Source organism: Drosophila melanogaster, chromosome X, assembly GCF_000001215.4.
Source record: "Drosophila melanogaster chromosome X".
NCBI lineage: Eukaryota > Metazoa > Arthropoda > Insecta > Diptera > Drosophilidae > Drosophila > Drosophila melanogaster.
The window spans coordinates 1,306,470-1,329,458 of record NC_004354.4 but is presented as its reverse complement, the minus strand read 5'-3'; the positions used below and the strand labels follow the sequence as shown (position 1 = coordinate 1,329,458).

Genomic DNA, 22,989 nt, shown 5'->3' with positions numbered 1-22,989 from the left:
GCAATCTTATCGTTTATATACTTTTTAAACATCACCAAACCAATGTTTATTCACAACAAGAAGAATAATTACAATAATATTACACAGTTAACAAACAGCACACTAAAGATAACTAACTACATCTTATAAGCAACTCACTATCATCCATCTAAACAAGTTTACATATACATTTTAATTTAACAATCATGGGCACTGGAGCCACGGCTCTAGTAATCCGGCTACCACCACTTCGTAGAAAGTGACGCGTCGAGCTTGAACCACTGCCAATAAGTACATGGCTCCGGGTGGCCGATTGAGAGGTAAGCGTAGGGATAGTAACTGCAAGACCTCCCCATCTCCGCTCTTAGCTTCTTGGGCAGGTGCGGGGAAACGGACAAAGTCCACGAATCCCTGCACACCGCGGTAGATAAGCACTCTTATACGGCAGCATCCCTCCATAAATGCTAGCAGCGTCTCATCTCGTACCCGCAACGATGTCAGATGGCGTGCTCCATGCTCCCCTGCTAGCGTTTGAAAGAGCGATCCATTTGCATGATGCAGTTGGATGTGGGCGGCTGGCGCAGTGGAGGGCGTGGTGGGCGGAGGACCGTCTGTTGGTGTCACCACGGTCAGCCGGGCGTAAAGAAGTCGGGGACGGTTTGCTGGTCCCACAGCGAGGCGAAGTGTTTGAATGGGTCTCCAGTCGACTTCTGGTAGCGGCAAACGCTGCTCATTTCTGTCCGAATAGGAGGCAGCAGGTCCCTCGTCGTCTTCCTCTTGCCCTTGAAGCTCTCCTTTAAGGTTTCTCAATCTCTGAATCACCGCATGCAGCTTTTCATCATCCCCCGAGCCATTTTCTTCATTAGCCAGCATCAGCACATCCAGCAGCGTTTGCTCCAGAACTTGCTCCTGGAAGCTAGAATCGTTTCCACTCGAAACCTCTCGCAACTCCTGCAACGTGGGCCAGATGAGCTGGGCACTCCGTGCGGCCAGAACTCTTGCCGGCGTGTTTGGCAGTGGAAGAGTCTCTGTATCTAGACGCCGGCGCAAGGTTCGCAATTGGCGCATCAACTCCAGAAAATCCTCCACAAGGTGCTCGTCGAATAGGTCGCTTTCTGGAATACTTAACTGGGTAATGTTTACCTCCGCTTGCAACCGGAATTCCAAGGTGTCCAGCAGACGTCTCCGCATTCTGGCCATCTCCGAAGGACTCAGTTCATGTTTATTCTCTTGCCACTGTGATCCGAGCTGAGACTTGATGCTGGGACGCTGCAGATACTTAAAAGCTTGCTGGTAACTGGGATTAGGGAGTGGCTGGTTTTTAAGCTGCTCATATTGATCTTTGAGATTTCTTAGGGTGTCCGCTGATAGTTCCATGTGCTCAGTAGTGCTCTTTGTTTTGTTCAGGTTCCAGCTCAGCAGAATGGGCTTCACTGCACTGCAATTCAAGCTTGGCTCGTTCTGATCATCCTGCAACTCGTAGCTGGTCATAAAGGCAAAGTCCTGGTTAGAGCTTGTGTTTCCCACCCGTAAAGCAACTGCCTCGTCCACAGGTCCGCTCTTGAAGGCTCCGGATCGATCGAATAAAGATCCATTCCAGCGGTGGATGCGGGTCCAGCAACCTCGCTCGTTGATCAGAAGATAACTAATGCCCCCGGGTGCCTCCAAAGCAAATACTCGGCGAATATTCTCCTGATCCCTTTCCTGATTTAAATCAAATCTCCGCCGCAGCTTCTGGACCTTGTAAGGCAGGAGAATCCTGACCAAACCCTCGCAGAACTCCCGGTAGCTCTCTTCTGCAGTTTGTCGACGTGGTCGCAGCTCATCACCCTGCTTCACCTGCAGTTTCTTTACGCGCCAGTTCCCGCTTATTTCCTGCTGCTCCCGACCTCTTGCCCATAAGCTTCCTCCGTACCAAGCCCTAAAGTCAAATCCATTGATGTTCTGTTGCGCTCTCAAAAACGGAGCATGCAGAGTGTCGAAATATAGCGGCGATTGCAGCAGCACTGGATCTTCGCCCAAAATTGCCACATCGCTTATGTTTAGACCATGAACTGGAGCAGTTACCTCCAGGGGTCCGGTGACAAAAATGTTAGACAACAATAAAGGCGTATCCACTTGCTGCTCTCGCAATGGGTTAATCTGAGGATGCAAATGAGTAATGGGGGTTATTTTGAGTATAAATTGTCGTACTTAACTCACCATTAAAGTGTTGGCATACTCCTCTGGTAGATTGTAACCATTAACAGTGCCCCTTACCACCAGCTGGCCATCTAGGAGCAAATCATCTGCCTCTAGGGGATCGCTTAGCTGTTGCTCCGTGAAGCGGGTGACAACCAGTGAGAGATTAACTTCGTTAAGCTCCTCAACCTCCAAGAAATTACCATCCAGCGATCCCTTTGCAAACGCAACTGAAATGCGAATATGATTGAATGGAATTATAAAATGAAGAATCTTTTACTCACTCTCAGGCTGTTGGAAATCGCGATCGACACGAATAGTGTCCCGGAGCCACTGGCTCACATTGCATCCGTTAAGCAGCTCTCCCGACAGTACAAGGCGATCTGCTTCAAGATGATCCATTTTAACATCAGCCGCAAAGCGAACAGGTGTTTCCAAACGTATCTCTCCCTGCGAATCCACGTAGATTAAATTCTCTAGGAACTGTTCTAGGTTGCGTCCATTGAAGAACTTGATGTGAGCTCCATCTTCAATGCGAAGACGGCCTGTGAAAGTCTTGTGACCATGCAAGTGTATGCCACGCTGCTGCTTGAAGACTAGCTGATCAAAGAGTTCCTGAACGGGCTCACGGCTGCGATTTTTCAAGTGGCCCAAAACCACTAGGCGTTCTAGCTCCTTTTTTGGAAGTTCAACGACTCCCCGGTGCACAAAGCCACCTGCATTTGGATCCCAGCGGAGCAGTTTCTGCAGATCAGCAGGAATGTCCGGATCTCCGTTTACTTGACCATTTAGCTGCAGGTCCTCCACAAAGATGCGTCCCTGAATGCGGACATTTCCAGTGAGGTGCAGCGGAGATAATTTGTTGGCCATGTGATTGAAGGGAATCCCATTCAGTGCAGCCAGATGAAGCTCTTTAGTGTTAACAGGAGCCAAGAAGCTTTTGGTGCCCTCGATCAGCACCTCGTGCGCGTCGGAGCGCAGCACAATGTCATCCAGCAATTCTGGGAGCAGGCGCTCGTTAAAGCTGCCCAGAACTTGGAGGTTCTGCTGGAACTGGGGAGATTCTTTCAGAACCCAACGCGTCCCTAATTCGTTCTGCCTATCCAGCCAAACGACTTGCCTCTGAAGTTCGTGGAAGGGTTGCATGTTCAAGGTTTCAGCTGCTTGCACCGAACCGTTGACGGCGATGCGTTCAACTTGGATGCGACCCTGAAGGATCAGCAACGGGAGCTCGTCCAGCTGCTGCAGAAAATCCAGCAGAAGGTCTGCCTTAATGCCCTGCAGCTGGTTCGCCTGCACACCCTGGGGAAGAATAAGCTCTTGCACGTGCACTTCACCCGACCAAGTCCTAGGTTGCTCCTGTAGAATACGGATCAGGCTTCGTCCATTGAGTAGCCCGTTGCCAGAGACATCATAGTTAACCTGCGCTTGCCCTGCCATCAGACGACTAAAGTTAGCTCTGCCTAGATGGAGCGGTTCATGGAGCAGCTGGTAGCCACTTGACAGCGGCACCTTGTTCAAGGTGTTTTCAACTTGTAGCCGGGTGAAATTTGGGGCATGTCCAACAAACCGAAGGCGTGTGTGGGGAGAACTCAGGGGAAATGGGCTATCTAGTCGAAGACTTTTGGAGAGTAGTTCCTCTAGGCGAACTCCGTCGTAAGAGGACTCTTTCCCAAGCTCCAGCTGATGAAAGTAAACATACCCTCCCAGTTGACTCAGATTCGACAGCGTTTGTGGCGTGTGCTTGGTAACAAAGTCATTGAGGAAAATTCCACTGAGCTGATTATCTGCGATATGAGCATCCACTGGCAGAAGCAGCTGGTCAACTCGCTTTTGTCCACTTATCTGTAGTTCTTGGGCAGAGTTCGGCGAACGCTGAACGAGATCTCCTAGCAGAGAGCCAAAGCTGTCGTTATCCACCTTTCCAAGCAGCCGCAAAGGGCCACGCACAAGAAGCTGTTCGAAATGGCAGTCGGCACTGATAACACGTGACTCCAGCAGAGTGGGATTTAAAGGTGCCTCCTCAAACTGCCTTCCCTGGGCGCTGCCATTGAGCTGCTTGGTGATAGGGACTTAGTAATGAGAGCCAGTGAATAGCTTTCTAAGTACAAACCTCCAATTCTTCAGAAACCTCCAAATGCGAGAAGGTTACCAATCCCGGCCATTCCTGGGAATCACTGAGAGTAATGACATCATGCGGGTATACGGCGTTGATGGTTCCCGTCGTGTCCACAGCATTTGCAGCTATTGACGATAAGGAATCTTAGAAGGAAGTTCCTCTTTTCCGTTTAAGATACTCACAAAGCGTTTGCGTAAACTCCTTTGGCGCCTGGACAACACTCGTCTCATTTCCCTGCGACCAGAGATAGTCTCCTGGAAAGCTTAGGTCGTTCAGAGAGTGCAAACTTAGTACATCTTCGAAAATGACCGGCTGTAGAATGACAAAGATTGACTTAGCAATTAAAAACTCTGCCGAAGGACCCACTTACTCCCTCTACATGTAACTGCGAAAGCTTAAGAGGCTGATGACGCCACACCAGATCTTGAAGCAGCTTGTCCCACTCCATTTCGTTAATAAAAATGCTGTCCAAATCCGTAGCCATCTTCAGAATTTTGTATGATTCTGCACCGTGGACTGGGACGAGCTCCAATTTCGGAGCTTCCAGAAGTTCCAATTGCTGAACATTGAGGGTTCCCAGATGCAAGTCAAGGGAGCCATTTCGGATATAGAACGTCTCATGGTTGAGCTTCTCCAAGTTAAGTTCCACAGAGTCAACGGCTTCTACTTCCAGTTGCTCGTAGTGAAAGTTGAACAGCGTCTCTGGCTGGCGTTTAGATCGCCTAGAACTCATTTCCCCGTCCAACAGAAGTATCTGCTGAAGCAGGGAGCTTACATCCACAACAGCATCCGCTCCCGTCCAGCGAGCTTCATTAACGAAAAGTTCCTCAACGGTTCCGCCCTCGCTTACAACCAGTGGAGTTGATAGCTCCTCGATGTACTGACTCTCCGACTTCTCTGCCAAGAGCTCTTCAGCCAGCTGGATTAGCTCTTCCTGTTCGTGCACCCAATCCTGCATGAACTGTCGGATCTCCAGCAGGTCCTGTGTCTCCGAATTCCTAGCCAGCAATTGAGTTTCCAGCACAAAAATGCCCGTAGGAGCTTCTTTCCTGGGCACCACAACCAGCGGCGGCTGATTCGTCGAGCGGCGGAGCAGGACAGCTCCTGAAATGCCAGCCTCACGATCCTGATCCAACATGCAGCCCGCCCCATAGGCAGTACCACAAGGAGGCGGCAAGCCCGCCTCAAACGCCTCACCGTTCCAAACCAAAACCTCCAGGACGAGCAGTGAATGTGTGTCAAAGACAACTCGATGCTGGACGAGCAGAAGTAGGTCGTCTCTGTAGCTGCGCACGGGGATTGGAAGGTAGTGGTCTACAAATCCAAAGTTCTGGCCAAGAATGGTGCGTGGCACAAGCTGACCCTGCACGTAGACCAGGATCTGCGGCATTATTCCACCCAGCGCAAGGTAGCTGCGTCCGCCCATTTGGAAGGCAGTGACGCCGGCCACCTCGGGGGCAGCAACTTGTTGGCGCAAGTGCAGCGGTTGCCCCTTCGAAGTGCAGGCGTATATCAGAACCTCGTCCCACTGACCCACTGCCAAGAGCAGTTCCCTCCCTGTATCGAGAATGGCCAGGTTGGAGATCGTCTCTGCCATTTGCACACGTTGTGCGATCCAGAACTCCTCCGCTTCCAAATCATAGACGTAGATATTAAGCGTGTGATTTGCTACGAGAGCGAGGTAATCTTGTCCCTCCATGTTGAATGCTCTAATCTTGGTCACATGCGAGCCAATCGTCCAGTGCCAGATGGGTTTTAGCCCAAGACTGGGCTCCAATCGCAGCCAGATAAGCTGATCCTGGGAAGCCATCACCAGCAAACCTTCCTGCATATGCACCCTTCTGTTCCAGCGATCTGTTCCCAGCATGGCGGTGATGGGAAAGGGGTGGACATAAGACTGCAACGGAGTGAATTCCTCTGAAAGAACCAGGAGGCCCTCCTGCTGCTGACCCACAAGGAAAACGCTTCCATTGGCCTGGAGGGTCAGCCAGCGATCCACATCCGTCGGCATGCTGTAGTTGAGCAACTCTTCAATGCGACCCAGGACGAGCATGTCGCGGGTGCGCCTCTTGGACAGCTCCAGGCGCTGTAGTTGTTCCAGGTCCACGGTCTGCGATGTCGAGTGCGACTCCACCACATTGGCTTCCTGTACAGTTGCTCCCAGCACCTCCTGACGGGACGTGGACACTTGAGCCGTGCTCTCCTTGCTGCTGCCTCTTGCTTTCAGCAGAGCTTCCAGCTGGAGGACCTCTTGGTTCTGTCCCTGGTGAGCCACCGCCTGCTGAATCTCCTGGCGAATGGCGGAGGCGCTGCTCAGCGAGCTATGGTCCACCACCACTTTGGAGGTCTTTCCAAGCGGCATTTGCCCCGCCTGCTGGGTCCACGTGGGTGCCACCACCACTCCTGGCTGGGATCGGCTATGAGTGTTGATTGAAAACGAAAACCAAGCTCACTAATTTACTCACTGGTGCTCCTCCATCGTCGTGTTCCAGAGCTTTTTCTAGTTCGCTTCGCAGCTTGGCCACCTCGGCCTTTTGGTCGGTCAGGGGCCGCGGTGGGGCACTGGCTATTAATGCTGGCCAGAGCAGCAGGTGCCAAATTAGCATTTTGCACACAGTTAATTGACAAAAAACCAAACACGTGAGGCAGATATGCGAAGAAAAAACTTTAAACCGTTTACCGTTTTAAAACGGGGCTGCCGGATCGCTAGAAAAATTAGTCGCGACACGCTCCGGAAAAGTGCTGCCAGAGCGGAGCAGTTCGGCTATCTGGTCACCTTGCCTTTATCATTTTCTGGTCTGGTTATCAACTTCCCTCATTTTCATTCGTGTTTTGAATTTGCTGCGACCGGACGCGTTTTCTGTGTGAAGGCGATTGCGCGGCGCGCGTTTTCGCATCTTAAAAACGGTCGAGTGCAACAAAACGGGGGAGTTGGCCCACAGCGATCGGCCGGTCGGAAATGGGCTTTTGCTGAAGAAAAGTGAGTCCTTGGGGTTAACGGTGAATGTGTTTTTTGTGCAAGTTGGTGGCTTCTATTTTTTTTTAAGTGCGCGGCGTTTTGCTTTTTGGGCGTGTGCCAAAATCATTGCTGCTTGAAAAAGGGAGCAAAAAGGAGTTGCTGGAGAACGTGAGAGTGGGACGGAGTGAGAGAGAGAGAAAGAGGCGCAGAGAGCCTGCAAGCAATTCCCGTTTTACCGGGGTTGCGATTAATGCAACTTTTGTGTTTATATTGTGCTGCGAATTTCCATTATCTGGGCGTCCGCTTTTCGGCCACTATTACCGTTATCTAGGCCCAGCTCCTGTTTACCGTTACTGTTTGTGAGTGTGAAAAATCAATAAAATTCCCTGTGCGTGCGCCCAAGTGTGCCTCTGTGTGTGTGTGTCCAGCAGCCGGCTGACGTTGCTCTCTCTCTTTCCATCACTTCCTCACTCTCACTTGCTTCCCTAGTAACTGTTCCTGCATCAACAACAACAACAAATATAACAACGCAGCTGCTATTAATTTTGTTGTCAAAAAACGAACAAATTGCGTGAGTTAGCTAAGCTCGCGTGTTTAATTAGTTTAAAGTAACGCTAATGAAACTCGGCTAGCTCGCTGTTATTGTCTTACCAAAACCGCTGCAAACAAACGAACGAGCGAACAAAAACAAAAACAGCAATTTTAATGGGCCGACGGTAAACACAGTGCGCGAATAAAAACAGAAACAAATTCGTAGAAGCTGTGGGTGAAGTAGAAGATGAGAACTAATTTCTAATTGCATGATTGACACTCGCACTCCTTCCACCCGCCCCCGCCCTTCCACCTATCTCACTGATGCATTAATCCAGTTTGTTTTGCTTTTCTTCTTCGTTCTGCTCGCACTCCTTCCTTCGCCCAATTTCGTGCACTTTTTGGGAATCAGGGAACTTTGGGGAGTGACTCACTCACGTTTCTTGCCGAGTGTCATAAGCGTGACTCACGGCCATGACCCCGTCCAAATGTGGCTGCCCTCCCACTCGCGCCTCCTTTAAGTGCGTCCTTGAGATACAAATCTCTCTCGAGTGGACACTTAACATGCGAGGAAGAGATGGAGAGAGCAAGAGAGAGGGAGGGTGAGAAGGGAGCGACTTGAATTCTTCCTTGGCGCCCATGCCGTCACTTTGGGGCGTGGCCAGTGCCCCCTGGCGATGAGCTCACCAGCAACAACAACAACAACAAAAACAACAAACGCGCATTTCCCCGGGCAGCGTGGATAAAAGCGATGATGCAGGGGGCGGAGGAGCAGGCGAGGTGCACGAACTTGACATTGAACTGCGCTCGGGATTATGATCCGCTCGGAGACTCCTCCTCGATTCGCGTTCTTTGGAATCCAGAACCCGGACATCAGATCACGATTTCGCGTCATCGTTCTCGCTTTTGGTGTTCAAATTCGGGATCGCACCCAAACTGTCTGGAATACTGGAATCAGTGCTCACATTTGAAAAACACATGAATAACTTATAAATGCTTTTTCAATTCCTAAGCATGAATTACTCACTCACTGGCTTCTTTTAACTCTAAATATTTGTTCTACATAATCTCTCACAAGCTTGCTGCATTTTGAATTCCACAAACCTTGTACCCACCATTATAGACAAGATCTTCAGGGCATTCCAGAATCCTTGTGGCCGAGTCCAATAAGAGATGCTGCCGCCAGCTGGCTTTCGGTGTGGACTGTCAGCAGCTTACCTAAACAAAAAAAAAAAAAAAAAAACAGGCAGCAAAGCTGGGAAGCCAGATCTCTTGAAGAGGTTGGTGCCCTTTTTGGGCTGCGCCTGCGCACAAAATTCCTCTGCGTCCTCTTCGATCTGCGTCTCCCGATCTTCATGCCCAGCGCGTGCGTGGCGTTACGCTGGGCTGGTCTGCTGGGAACGGAGGCAGGAGTTCTCGTGGAGCAGGGGCAGTAAACCTGCCTCCAATGTCGAATCCCACATCGAAGGCGAAGCTAATTTATCGCTCCGAATGCGTTGTTTTGTTTTGCTTTTCTTTATGCGAACTTCTTATTTTTAAAAGAGGAGGAGAATTGTGAGATTGCCATTTTTAGGTGTTTGTTTATCGGCTCGTTGACAACACGCGAAAACATTCGCAAGTCAAATTCGCTGGCGTTTCAGGGAATTCGGAGCTGAAATCTGAGATTTCTTGTACCAGAACCCCACGGTTTTGCCTAACTCTTGCATTCCCGCTTTTGCTTACTTCGCCAAAAGTTAGAAATTCTCAAATGGGAACCAAATCTGATATAAATAATTACACATTTTTTGGTTGTTGGATTCATGCGTAGAACCGTTTGTTCTCTCAGCCCATTCTTCTCGATCGGTTTCTCTTTTGTTCAAAGCTTCAGATCGTTTCCCCGCCAAAGGTCTTCAAGCACACCTCGCACCAAATCGGCTCAAATTAGCATTAATGGCCTGGCGACGTCAATTAAACTTCGCTCGGTTCTTGATTGTTCCACCGCTAACGGTTTCCGAAAACTCTGCGGCTAGCCGATGGCACATGAATGGTGCTGCTGCTGCCTCGATTCATAAAGTTTATTGCTCCAAATTTGCCAAATCTACCATGAAATCTCTGGTCGAGCAGCAATTGATGAGACGAGCCCAAAGGGGAATGTCACATGGGCGCTCACTCCGTACGAACCAAACGTCAGTGAAGAGAAGAGGAATCGCAATTGGAGCAGCAGAGCAAATCGATCGCCCATCGTACAAATTGCAATTGAGGGTATTTAGTGATGAGATGCCATGCGAACGTAGTATAACGGGCAGATTGCTTTATTAACCCAATTGAAATTCATGCAAATTGCGCCTGGAGGTTGGGATCAGCCTGAGATCATCTTCTAATTGCGGCCTGGGATGTTAGCAAATTCGGTATTCCTATAAACTTGGCTAGACACCAATGCTTTTTCATTGCATTAATGCAAACTTTTGAATCCCCCCCATGGCATGTATGTAAGTTCAGATGCAAAAGCACCCTTTTGCTCCCCTTTTTGCCCCACATCCCCCGTCCCCCATTTCATCGGGGTGAAGCCCTATGACGACCAGACACTCAGACTGGCAGCCAGTGACATGTGTGCATGTAGTAACTACGGGGTAACTACAAAATGCACTCGACAGTTTACCGCTGTTGTCTCAATTAATTTCGCATTCAAATTGCCGGCAATTGAAACTAGGCAAAACTGATTTCATTAATTGCGCACTTTTCTCCCGATATTCGTCGTACTCTAGGGTATTCTGTCTGCATGGCTCTCTTCCATGCTGGGTAACCTGAGATGCACTGAAGAATGTTGCTATTCTATATTAACTAAATCATAGTGTGGCACACATAAGTGCACACCTAGAGTTACGCATTCCAAAAACAAATAAAGTCAAATTTTCTATTTCCGATTCTGGGAGCGAAGACGACAGGCAGGCAAGCACATTTGTCATAATTTTCTAGGGCACTTTCGTTCTTTGGTTTATTTATATGTTTTTCCAGCAATTAAGTTAAAGTTCTTTATTAATGCCATGGTATGCCAAAAGCGAAAAGAAAGTGGAGATAATTTTAGATCATTCGCTTGAAAACCTGATTTGACAGCGGAGTTCCGAGTTTTCGGACGTCGAGGAAGGTATTGTGTGTTTCTGCTTCGATTCAATAAATGGACCCATAAGAGGAGCCAGGGACCTCAGAGTGCAATCGATACGACTTCAGCGACAGTCGACAGCCCCTTTCCAGCTCCCAACCATTCGTGGTCCCACCATTCTCGCTCCATTTTCATTTCCATGCTGCTCATCTCGAGTGCCTGGGCAAAAGTAGAAGCAGGAAGCGAACTAAATATAAATCCAAGTCATGGCCAGGCCACCATATGTGGGTTGTGGCATGCTCGCAGAAGGCGGAGGCGGATAGTCCCTACAAGGCGAAGATGCTGGTCCCAGTTCTTCCGACTCACTCTACTCACTCGACTCCCTTGCAGTTCCAAAGGCCGCACGATGGTGGGAGGGGGGTGGGTAGGATGTCCATTAAATGATTGCCACGATCTATTAGCAGACGAGGACGAGGGAGGATCGGATCGAATCGGATCGACAGATGGTTAAAAATAGAGAAGGGCCAGCCGGCAGACGAGCCGCTCTCTTTCGGAATCTTGATTTGCGTCTGCCGTTGAAAGGAGGCCGAGCGCCAGGCAATGGCACAAAAATCCCAAATGGAGGGATCGAGACTCCCAGTTTCTGTAACCAAACGAAATCGAAGGGCTTTGCACTGGGAGAAAGTGGAGAGCTATGCGCGATCAAGACATGATAGTCTTTCGACTAACGTTAGTCTGAATTTGAGATTATTTTTTACGGTGCTTAGATGTCGTTCTCCATACGATTTTCCGCCTGATCCCTTGTCTTCTCTGATATGTGTTCTACGTGAATGTCGATTGAATGCTGCCCTGACATGCAAAATAAAAAACAAAAACGTAATCTGAGTACGGATGACAGGGGCAACAATGGTGTGCGTGTTCGATGGTTCTTAATAATTGATATCGAAGTACAGAATGATCGATGGCGAATAATAGCAGGGTAGCAGCCATTGGAGTCCTTCAAAACGTCCATCGGCAATCGTTTTTGACAGCAATTACTAATTGCTAACTTATGTATAGCGATTTGCTATAACCATAAATCAAATTCTTTGAATTCAAGAAAAGAATGCTCCGAATTTGAATGTTATCCAGCGTGCTCTACTCACCACTGCCTTTATCGGATTCGCAAATATTTGCTCATTTCGCAATGTGTGGATAGCTGCGTGAAGGGGCTAAAAGCCTCTTATCGCTGCCCAATGTTTGTGCGGCCAGCTACATATTTGAGATTCGCATTTTTGGTCCGAGCCTTGCATGTTTTTCGCTGCAGAGGCTTTGTCCCCACCTCGGGCTTTCTTTGCCCACCTTTGGCATTGGCCCTAAAGCTGCGCTAATGAGCGCCGGTGGGGCGACGGGGTATTGGCCAAAGGGCGTGTCATTGACACGGAGCAGCAAGGGCTCAAGCAGGATGCAGCTTCGAACTCCGTCTGAGCTGAACGGGCGTCTGAACAAGCCCAATGACCTTTCAGCAGCCAACCAGCCGCTCGGTTGCACGGCTGCGTTCCCCATTTCGAGGGGTAGGTGGATGCACATGGCCAGATGCGGGTCGATAGAGGGTCCATGTCTGCATCTAGAGTGTAAGTCGGCTGTTTTGACAACCATCTAGCTATGGAACATCAGAACAAAACCAATTTCTTCGTTATATGTACATACATATTTCAGAATGAAGATTTCAAGAGCAGAAGCATATCATTGAAATAGAGTCAACATGTGTTAGCTAGTTGATTTTTCAAAGAATGCTCTTAAAATGCCAATATATAAAAAAGCTCCAATCAATAAGCCGAGCACCATTAGTGGTGCGTTTGCATGAGGGGCCGAAGTTATGGAGTACCGACTGTAATAACAATCGAGAGAAGTGGGGACTCCAGAGGTAGCAAACACACGATCATTTGGGGTAGGACTGGCTCCACATCCACATCCACTTCCGCCTCAGCTCTTCTGAGTTTTTGTCCAAATTGAATTGCCACTGATTGATCTAGATGTCTATTATATCTGCAACTGCTGCTGTGTCGTTTTGTTTTGACTGCTTTGTTGGGTCGAGTATTCTGTTTACTTTGGAGAAGCTGTCTTGCCGGCAGCACTTTCCCTGCGAGGGGGGAAGCCCATCCGGAGACAAAGGCACTCAGCACTAGAAGATCGTCGCCAGATCTGCGTTCGAACTGAATGCTGAATCGATTGAGACTCAAGTGGTTCATCGAGTGGGGGTATCGTATATGTAAGTGGTGCGGGTTCGAGGGTGTTCCGTTTCTGGTGGGAGCGATTGACAGAGAAGTGCCCAAAAGTATGCCATAGAATCCATATTCTGTACATTTTTTTAAAACAGCTTTAAACGCTTGTACATCGAGTGACTTTTAAAGTGAACATAAGCCCAGCGAAATATAAATTTATGCATTCACTGCCCTTCTACTTGCAGTTGGACAACCCTTCCTGCCACATTGCAAGCCAAAGTTATTGGATAACAGTAGAGACTGCCATTGGACGACTCGGAGCCCCAACGAAGGTAAGTTGACCCGCGTGGAGCACAGACAAGCGAATGAAGCATGCACCTCCCTCGCCATGAGACGCAATGAGTTGGGGGTGACAACGGGTATGTCCTTTGTGTTTCCTCGAGAGTTCGGGCCAGGAGTGGGGATGGGGCATGTAAGCGTTTGCGGTTCCTGCTGATTTGCCTTTGTAATGCTATGGCACATCCAGCGGCACCCCGCCGCTTTTCCACTGTCTTAATAACGAAGCACAGTTGCGCACATGGTATGGGAATCTTCAGCTGTCTGCCTGTTTGTCCAACCCTTTCGCATTTTGTGCTGCTTTGCGGGAATGAAAAGAAGGGAGTGACAAGATACTGTAGCTGATGAAGTGTGCTCGGGTGTCTGGAGCCCCAATTTTCTCCCATATTTTCCATTTCTGCTTTCCCCTTAAGTTTCAAGTTCGCATTCATTAGACTTTCCACTTGCTCCCGAATGTATGCCTTGTACAATGAGCCATACAATTTTCGGCTCCCCCACAAGTATGCAGGGAAAAAGTTATCCATAGGCGGCCAACTTTTGAGGCAGGCGGCTTTAATCGGCCGATTGATTAGCATCTCCATGCTAATTATGGTATTCCCTTATCTTTGGCGATGATCAGCCGCGGAACTTTTGTTTTTGGTATGCTGGCCGGCCAATAGACAGCGAAAACTCTCTAGTTTCGATAAAGCGGACCGTTTATATTTGGACACTAAATTATGCTCAATAGTTGGACATTTCTATTTGGCGAAGAAATATATAAAATATTTACCAAAGCGTCTAGAAAGTCAAGAAGCAGTGTAATGTTTGGACATTCCTTTTTGCACATTTGCTGATCAAAATACTAAACGACATAATTTCATACTTTTTTTTTTTTAATATAAGTATGGAACATGCTTACCATGGCAACTCGCTTGGCCACGTTCCGCGATGCATCAAGTTGTCCAGAATTTGTTGGACCGAAAATTGCGGTCCCAATGGGAACGGCGGCCTGGGGACGAAGGAACGAGGCTTTTGGGATGCCGCAATCACGGTGCTGCAATCTGTTCCAGTGCTCGACGCACTGCGGACCGCAAAGTTCAACGGAGCCACCGCGGAGATGTTGCCACACATTGGCCGGATCGGTATGCTTACCCACCAGCCTGGCCAACTCGTTTCCTCGGCTTCCTTGGCTTCCCTGGCACCGCGCGGCCTCCTGACTTACCCGACTTCAGAGTCTACACTGACTTCACTGGCTTCTCTGGCTAACTTGGCGACTTGGCCCAAAAAAACACGTTCTCGCTCCCGTCGTTTTTCAAATTAACAACAGAGCAAAAATGTTGCCAACTGCCAAAGATGCAACTGCCGCAACCGTTTGCATATGGACAGTTAGTTAACAGCGAAGTGGCGGGACAGCTCGGAAATGTGTCATCAGTCGCGAGTGAACCTGCAGATTGGTGCAAATATTGTTGCGAATACTACACTATGGATTCGCAACTCCCATGGCCCAATAAACATTAGGATGGCTTCCGTACGCGATTAAAGTAATGCACTTGTGGAGCCGTAACTCTGCGTATTCGTTTCCTGAAGCACAAGCTCTCTGTCCATGCGCCACGCCCCCACGTTGCGGAAAGGCGACGCCCACGCGCATATATATATATTTTCTCATAATATTAACACAACATTCCATTGTCTACCTACCGCTGGCTCTCATTGAGTTTAATTTTAATAAGCTGCAGGCGTGCGTTGGCAGGGTATTTATCTCATGGGAGCACGACAGGATCGTGGGTGTTTTGGCCGGCCGGCGACTTGGCTTAGCTTAATTACTAACTGAGGGGATTAGGCCTCTGCTGGACGCTGAGCGCCGCTAATTAGCAGCATTTAGACGTCGATACTGGCCAAATTGGGAGATCATTAGCAGCGGGTCCATGTTCCGTCCGATTTGCTTGGCTGTCGCGATCGAAGGGGGGGTGGGGGTGGGGTCGGAGTTGTGTGTGTGTGAGTATGCTGCTTAGAAATTTTCTCTGAGCTTTTCGACGAACTCAGGTAGCGTCACCAGGTGCGACCTCCCAATCCGTTCACCCCCCCGGAGTGCCATGGCTAGTCCAAGTCCGCCAGCCCAAGAGCAAAGCAGTGCTGTAGGTCAAGGCTGGGCGCGGCGGGCGTTCCATGTGGACTTGTACGTGACGTCTGCTGCCACTTGCAGCCCGCAGGTGAAAGCCCCGCTTCCAAGCGGCGAATGGCGAATTGAGGAGCGTCAAGGGGAGGCCCTGTGCAATGGCACATAGCCAAGCCATTAAACTTGGCCATGCCATAGCGAGTTAAAGATCTAAAACAATTTGATTTGTAGCCACAGTCCGCGCCCAGTCATTTTCGATGAGTAAATCTTCTGCTTAGAAAGCCAAGTGAGAGGGCATCAGAAAGAGACGCCAGCAAACAACTGCACTATGGGAACATGCAAGCTCAGCACGTAGAAAACAACAGAAATTCGCCTGCAGTTGGCTGTTCTTCTCCGAATTGTTACAATTCTCCGTGCAGTTTATTTTTTGTTTGTATTTTGTGGGGAACTTCTGGGCTGGAAATTTTGGGCATGGGAACAAGAACAAGTGTGCCTGATCTCGTGAGATGTGTGCTTGGTGACTGCCAACTGAACCGCACTTTATGAGCTTTCTCTGGACTCAGATGAAATATTGCAACTACTTGTATCACTTTCAAACCGAACTGAAATGTTGTTTGCATTTAAGAGGGCAAGCACAAAATAGAGAAAGAGTTTTTAAAACACGTAATTCTTCTCAATTTGCATTCGGGATTTAAGAATTTGCTTTAATATAGAAATGCATATATGAACTCCTTAGACATAATTTTTTCATCTTCATATTCATATCTGCCTAATTTTTTCCAACGCTCGTTTTACAAATTAATTGCTACGCCTTTTAAATGTTAATCAAAACACAAGCAACCGTAAAATTTTTAACCACACACAACGCACACCGAGACATTTGGTATACCACCGAATTTGGGAAAAAATCGAAAAGATTTCATGTTGTAGCAGCCGGGCATTTGCCTTTGAACGTTATTTACGACCAACTTAACTTTTTTATAATTCAAAGCTTATTTCACCCCAAGATGAGCTAAGCTGCTGTGGTGTGTGCGAAATTCGCTGGATAGAAATTTGTACACCCCAAATGGACAACAACAGCGTAAAACACGGAAAAGTTGAGACGAAAGAAACAAATTAATTGATGGGAATTTCTTTTCAGTCTGCTCTGCTCTGAGATGCGCTGGATGGGCTGATGAGATGCGATGCCATCGAATGGCTTGGTTGGCTGCTGTGCTGCCTGTCTTTGGTCGATTTGCATATTTAAATAGAAATCGAAAGCATTTGGGTTTGATTTTGTTTTGGTCCCCGCGCTTTCTTCTTTCCCCCGACTCGCTTCTAATTTGCTGGCAGAAGAAACAATGGGCCTGGGATTACGTAAACCGAGCCGCTGTAGTATTGAAGATCAAACAGGTACTAAATGGAAGTCCGATTTCTTAGCCGCCCTTTGTCCATTTCTTTTAGCAACATTAAGTAATGCTAACGGTGCGGCTAACTTGGCGCGTGAGAAGCTGGGATTGTTGTTAAATTCAAAGCGAATGTTAATTAATCTTAAGCATAGGTGATAGCTCATTCTTTGCTATTCTGCACATATCTCTGAGCTCTGGTAAGGCAGAAGGCTCAACTTCGATGGCAATCGATTTGGCCAAGGCTGACAACCTCCTACTAGAGCGCTGGCATTGAAGTACCAATACAAAACATACCGAAATGGCTTTTTTCCCACCTGGAACGCTCATCCCGCATTGACACATTTCGTTGGCCCCAAAAACAGAGATCGACAATAACAATAACAAAATCAGCGATAACAACTGGACAACTGAAATGATTACCCAAAAGGTAGACAGCAGATGCAATGTTTGACTTTGTTGTAGGCATTTCACGCACTCACGTTTTTTAATGCAATCCCTCTCCCCCCCCCCCTCCTCCGGCAATGAAAAAATGGAAAACCGCAGTCGAAAACCCCGAATACCTCCCCCCCCCCCACATCACCCGCTTCTGAGCACATAAATATAATTTTACGACCGCAGCGCAGTTTATCGTATTCGTATTTTTGCATCTGCTGTTACATTAATATCGTTGTGTTGTTCGCTGCGTCATTTCAGCATCAACAATTAAAACTACTAAAAGTAAATCCAAAGTACTTAAGTGGCGAAATGATGATTCTGAACTTGACTTTGGTTTCCAGGGAAATGGTATGCTAAAGGGCAAAACTAATGGCTAGGGAATCTAATGCATTTTGGTAATCAATTTACGATTCGTTTACGACCTTTTCGGAGGCCCTTCAATGCTCCAATGGCATTTATATGTATATACTTTAATTGCACACTTAATGGCGAATTAAAGGTTTCTGCAATCCAAGTGGCCTGGTCGATGATGTCAACTAGGAAACTTTTACCTATTCACTTAGGTTGCGCCCCCTAAAATGTTTATTGGCAAACGATGAAAACAAGAAAACGCAAATTTAATTATACCCGTCACTCGTAACACAGTAAAAGGGTATGCTAGATTCACTGAAAACTCAAATTCGGACTGTTAAGACTGAGTTCATTGCAATGTTAAAGCATTGAGTTTCTGCATGCAACTGCTTTATTGCTTTTACGATGAACTATCTGATTAACGGGTATCTAATAGTCGCGACACTCGACTATAGAGTTATCTTTAGTTTTTATTTTGATTTCTGAGTCATTCAACCCGCGCCGCTGAGCAAAACTTTCATATGGGAAGTGCTGGCGAGACTTTCTTAAAAATTTGAAATACTCGTGCGTCAAGTCATCCACAAGTCCACAATTTACCAGCAGGGCCCCAAACGCCCCTTGTGGGGTGGGTGAAACCGATATTAGCTGAGCGGAATAGTTAATTAAGGCATACGCGACATATGCTAATGTCGCCGAATGTGCATATCAATTTGTCAGAGTCGCTCGTCCAACTCCTCGCCCGTTTTGGCCAAAGAAGCCGCGGGCCGCTGAGCCGTAATCAGAAATCCGTAAGCCGGAAAGAGTCGGGCCAATTGACGGATGTGCGAGCGAGTGGCACAGATGCGGGTGATCCGCCGCTGGGAGAGGCAGCTGTCAGTGATTATTATAATACACTTTCATCGAGAGATTTATTTTACTCAGCTTTGTTGTTTCCTTAGCGTTGTTCCCCAAGTTCGTTGCTTAAGTCTTTTGATTTTCCCCTAGAAGGCTCAGGAAACTGGCAAGCAGATTAGCCGCATCACATCAGTTATCGCGCCCTTCACCTGCACCCCTAACCCTACCCTTTCCACCCTTTCCACTCGTCACTCACACTTGTGATTTAGTGGGCGTGCGCAAGAGAGAGAGAGAGAGTCCGAAGGAAAAGGACGGGGCGAGCAAACACTTGTGTTTGACTCATTCATGTCAGGTGCCAACAGGCGGATAAATTGTTTGTGTATTTCTCCATTTCGCTGTGATTTCTGCCCGGCAAGAATATTAAAAGGCCGTACTTTCATGCTTTCTAGTGAAATTGAAAACTCATTTAAACAGCCGAAAATAAACAAATTGAAGACGACGCGGCCGTGGGCAAAATTTCACTTTCAACCAATGTTTTTAAACACCTTCTCTGTACTTTAGGATTTCGTCAGCTCAAGCTCAAAAATGATATGGATATGATTTTACAAGATTTCGGGCGGAGGCAGACTTGATGAAGTAGGAGCATCTGCGATTAGCTGGAAATGGAAAAGGGGCTGGGCAGAGGTTGTGCCTGGAGATAGGGGCGAACCAAATCAGATTAGCCAGGGAAATGAAGTGGGTTCTTTGAGTGATTACGAACTGCCTCATGCTCACGTTTTCTTGGCCCATCGACAAAAAGCTGCTAATGGGAAATTATGTCTGGCTGCATCACATAATGGCCAAGTAATTGCGATCGAAGCGTGGTGGCTTTCGGATGAGTTGGCACAACACCCATAAAAAGCCCTTCGAGTAGCAAATGGGAGATGGGAAATGGGAGAGTCGATTCGATTTGGCTCGGGCTGTGAGGATTGCATTAATCAATAGGGAGACTACCACTCCGACTACCTATGACTATGACGGATTCCTACTAATTTGCTTCTCGCCGTTCTCCTCTTTTCCACTTGCAGCCAAAGACTAATCCCAACAACGAAGCCAATTAGCAACAACAGGTGAGTAAGAAGTCATTGAAGACGGTTCGCTGCCGAGGAGGCAGTTGGTAAATGTTCGATAGGTCTAGAAAATCGGAAAATGAGTGCGCTTTACAGCCCATAAATATAAGTATGATACATCATTGAATAGTCGCTCTTCTATTTTCAACGATCAAAATTTAGACGTGGTAGAAGATGGTTACACCATCAAATTGGTTTTAAAATAATAATAGCATTTGCCTCTTCAACTGTTAAGGGTATCAAAAAGCTAAAAAAAAAAGGCGCGAATATCCAGCCAAAACAGCTAAAGAACGGATGGCCACCTCATGCCGTCGACTCCAAATTGAATGACCGTCAGCATTCGGTATTTGGCCAATGATCGTCGGTATAAGACAACAACATTGGCTCTAATAAGGACCGTTACATAAAAAAAAGAGATGATGAGAATCGTTGCTGAAAATCGGGAAGTGGAGATAGAGGGGCAGAGGCGGTGTTTTTACACGGCGGTATTGCCATGATATTTTATTTTTTGCATGACACTTGCAAAATCGAAACAAAAGAGAGGGAATAACAAACTTTACTTGTGACGACCTTAAATTGTTTTTGACTTTGACTTCGACTCTGGCGGCTTTGAGCCCACAATTGCCAAAGTTACCGGTGAACATGGCTATGTGCATGTTGCCGAACAACTTATCGAGCGGACTAACAATTGTCTGTTGTGTGCGGCTGATTTGCCAGAGCTAATTAAGTTGTTCGATAGACAGTTCGGCTGTCCAATTGTTTCTTGGCTTGGTTTCATGCTTCCAACTCCTTTACATTGGTCGGCTAGTTGTCTCCTTTCGAAGTTAAACTATCACTGGTTGGATTGCATTTGGGAATGAATCGCAGGTGGTATTCCAGTATCGTGGACCTTAGGCTCCGCTTGGTCTTCTAAATGCTCGTAGCAGTAAGCTCTTCGTTTCACACCCATAATTACCTCGATATCTCTTCAAGTGTCTCAGCCCTTGTGATTTCATAAATACCCCAGGAATGCACCCCGCACGCACATGGAAATGCAGCACCTTCCACCACCCACTATCCACCAAGGCGGCCCCAATCCGCGAGCCAAGGCGAGCGGTGTGCGGGCGGGAGTGCGACTGAGACTGGGACACAGTGGGGTCTGCGGCATTAGGCACAGAATAGGCTCAGAGCCCGCTTTCTGCCGTCGACCGGTTTCGCGTTCGCGTTGGAGCCCGCTCCGGCTCTCGGGCTCTCTGCTGGCACCTGTCGCTGCCACTCTGTCTTGGCCAACTTCTTCGGCTTGCCGCGGCGACGTGCTCGTGCTCGTCGTGTTGCTTTTGGCCAAGTCGCCGCTGCCGTGGGCACGTCTTGAGCGGCGAGCGTTCAATGCGCTGCCAGCCGTCGATAAGAACGCACGCGAGCGGGTCAAGTCATCCGGCAGACAGAGACCGGCTATGGAAAGCAAAACCTAAGGCTATAGGCTATATAGAAGTCGAACTGATTAAATCGGAAATTGGAAATACGCGCGCGCGTGTGCTTTTCGCAAAGCGAACGAACACTGTTTGAATACACTTTGTATGTCAATTTAAAATTTTTTTTTTCTTCGGATTAATTTTTTTTTGCATCAAGTGAATTGGCAATGAGCAGTGCGTGATGTGCGAATTGGTGCTGCATCCCAGTCCGCGGCAGAAGAGACTTGCAACGCTATAGTTATAGTTTTTGAATTCGAATTCCAGTGCTACAGAGCAGTATCATTATGTCGAGCATGAATCAAATGAGTGTCCTCATGGATAAGATCAACACGGTGAGTGCCAAGGGATTCTCTGGGCTTTTGGGGGCGTTAGTGGGTCTCTGGGTCGATCCACTTAAACCTGCCAAAGAGTGGACCTTTACACGAATTCGGTTCGGTTGTTTCGTTAAATTGAATCGCTTTTTGTGCAACCCAGTAAAATGGTGTGAAAACTATTTGCTACACTGTCGCCTCGAATACTTTGTACATTTAATACATCTATTGTTATATTCATAAACTATTTTGTTTGGTTAGGAAGTCTGTCTAGCTTCTGTGCTTTTACTTCGCAACCCCTTTTGCAATTTCGAAGAAAAGTTATTGGCTGAAGGGTAAGTCCCTCTTAACTGCTTTGGTTTCGTCACGCAGTTCCCTGCTGCACCTCTAAGGTTTTCCACCTGCTGTCTGTGAGCCTCGTATCGAGGGGGGGGGGCGAAGTAGATGAGGGGCAGGGAAAAGGGGGAATAGGCAGCGAGAGTCCGCTCTCACTTGACCAACAATTTAACGTCATTTGCATTCAAAAGTGTCGCCTAGACGCTCATAAATAAAATGAAATTGAAATTTTTGCGCCTCACTTTTCCCAGTCCCCCTTCTCCGATCGCCGATCCCCGATCCCCGATGCTCGGATGCCCGATGTCCGATGCCCGGGTACTCGACGTATTTTGATTGTGTGGAAATGAAAGTGAAATGCGCTCCAGCGAAATTAAGTGCCCATTGGCCGCCATCCCGCAATCCACCAATTCCCCCGCTCACTTCGCCCCTGATTTAAGTGCGGCTGAATGAGCTTCAATTGAATGAGCTGACGAAATGCCGCGCGCCGCATAACAAACATAAAACAAAAATCAAACGAAAAACAAACAAGTGGCCGACGTCCAATTCGGCAAATTATATGGCGGGATGGGATCGGTATTGGAGGTACCGAAAGTACTCGAGGTGCACTGCAGCCAGGCGTCTGCTGTTTGTGCAACAATAATTAATTAGTAATAATTTTCGGTTGCCTTCTTGTGTGCGAGTGTAGAAATGCCGATGGGGGGTAAGAGTTGGGCAATCTGAACGGTCGAGCCTCTGCTGGATCCTCTCAAGACCCATCCCATGCTATCCCATTCTCGCACTCTCGACCAGCACTTATTGGTTGCGATGAATGAAGCAGCTCCTGGCTTGGATTCGGCATGAAATTAGAAGACTGCAACTGCAATAGCTTTATAGCAACCCAGCTGACTGAAGTCCATCGAAATGTATGTATGGCTTTGGAAAGGAAAAAGAACAAATACTGCACAGCATAGCAATGGCATTTATCGCATATTTTACACCAACTCAACTGACACAACACCTCTATGCTGGTTGGGAAATGTCATAATACCACTTGTCTGTCCTACGCTCTACTTGTGTGGGTTTTCAATGACTTGTAGCTCCACTTCGGGCTGCGCTGAGTTTACTTCCTGGCGACACACTGACGCCTAGAGGGAGTTGGGCAACGGGAAGGGGCAGGGAATGGGGGCTATCATAATTCGCGATTGGAGGGATTATCCCCAACGAATGACCAATAATTAACGGCAAGTTCCGTTGTGACGTCAACTACCGCAATCTGCGCTAGAATTCCATTGAGCTTTCTCCACGAAATGCG

General features: G+C 47.8%; 2 protein-coding genes across 4 annotated transcripts in view, besides 1 other annotated feature; one reads left to right on the top strand and one right to left on the bottom strand.

Moving 5' to 3' along the window:
• Positions 1–20: 20 nt before the first annotated feature.
• fs(1)N (female sterile (1) Nasrat) lies at positions 21–6,946 on the bottom strand. Its single transcript, NM_130545.3, has 7 exons — positions 6,745–6,946; positions 4,650–6,686; positions 4,462–4,591; positions 4,274–4,404; positions 2,445–4,215; positions 2,182–2,390; positions 21–2,121 (listed from the first exon to the last, which is right to left on the bottom strand). The coding sequence occupies exons 1-7, from the start codon at positions 6,883–6,885 to the stop codon at positions 184–186; spliced, it is 6,357 nt and encodes a 2,118-aa protein (NP_569901.1). The 5' UTR covers positions 6,886–6,946; the 3' UTR covers positions 21–183.
• A 150-nt stretch (positions 6,947–7,096) lies between these two features.
• The window catches only part of DAAM (Dishevelled Associated Activator of Morphogenesis), a 32,650-nt gene continuing 16,757 nt past the window's right edge, over positions 7,097–22,989 (top strand). The window contains exons 1-3 of one of the 3 annotated variants that reach the window (NM_166876.3): positions 7,097–7,259; positions 13,298–13,384; positions 19,559–19,600. Coding sequence is in view for 1 of the 3 variants with exons in the window: in NM_001201593.2 (NP_001188522.1) it covers positions 21,336–21,383 (48 nt within the window). In the remaining 2 variants the exon portion in view is untranslated. Of the gene's footprint in view, positions 7,260–13,297; positions 13,385–19,558; positions 19,601–20,986; positions 21,384–22,989 lie in introns of those variants that run through there. The other 2 variants (NM_001297842.1, NM_001201593.2) reach the window with 2 other exon arrangements.
• Positions 18,067–18,128: a mobile genetic element.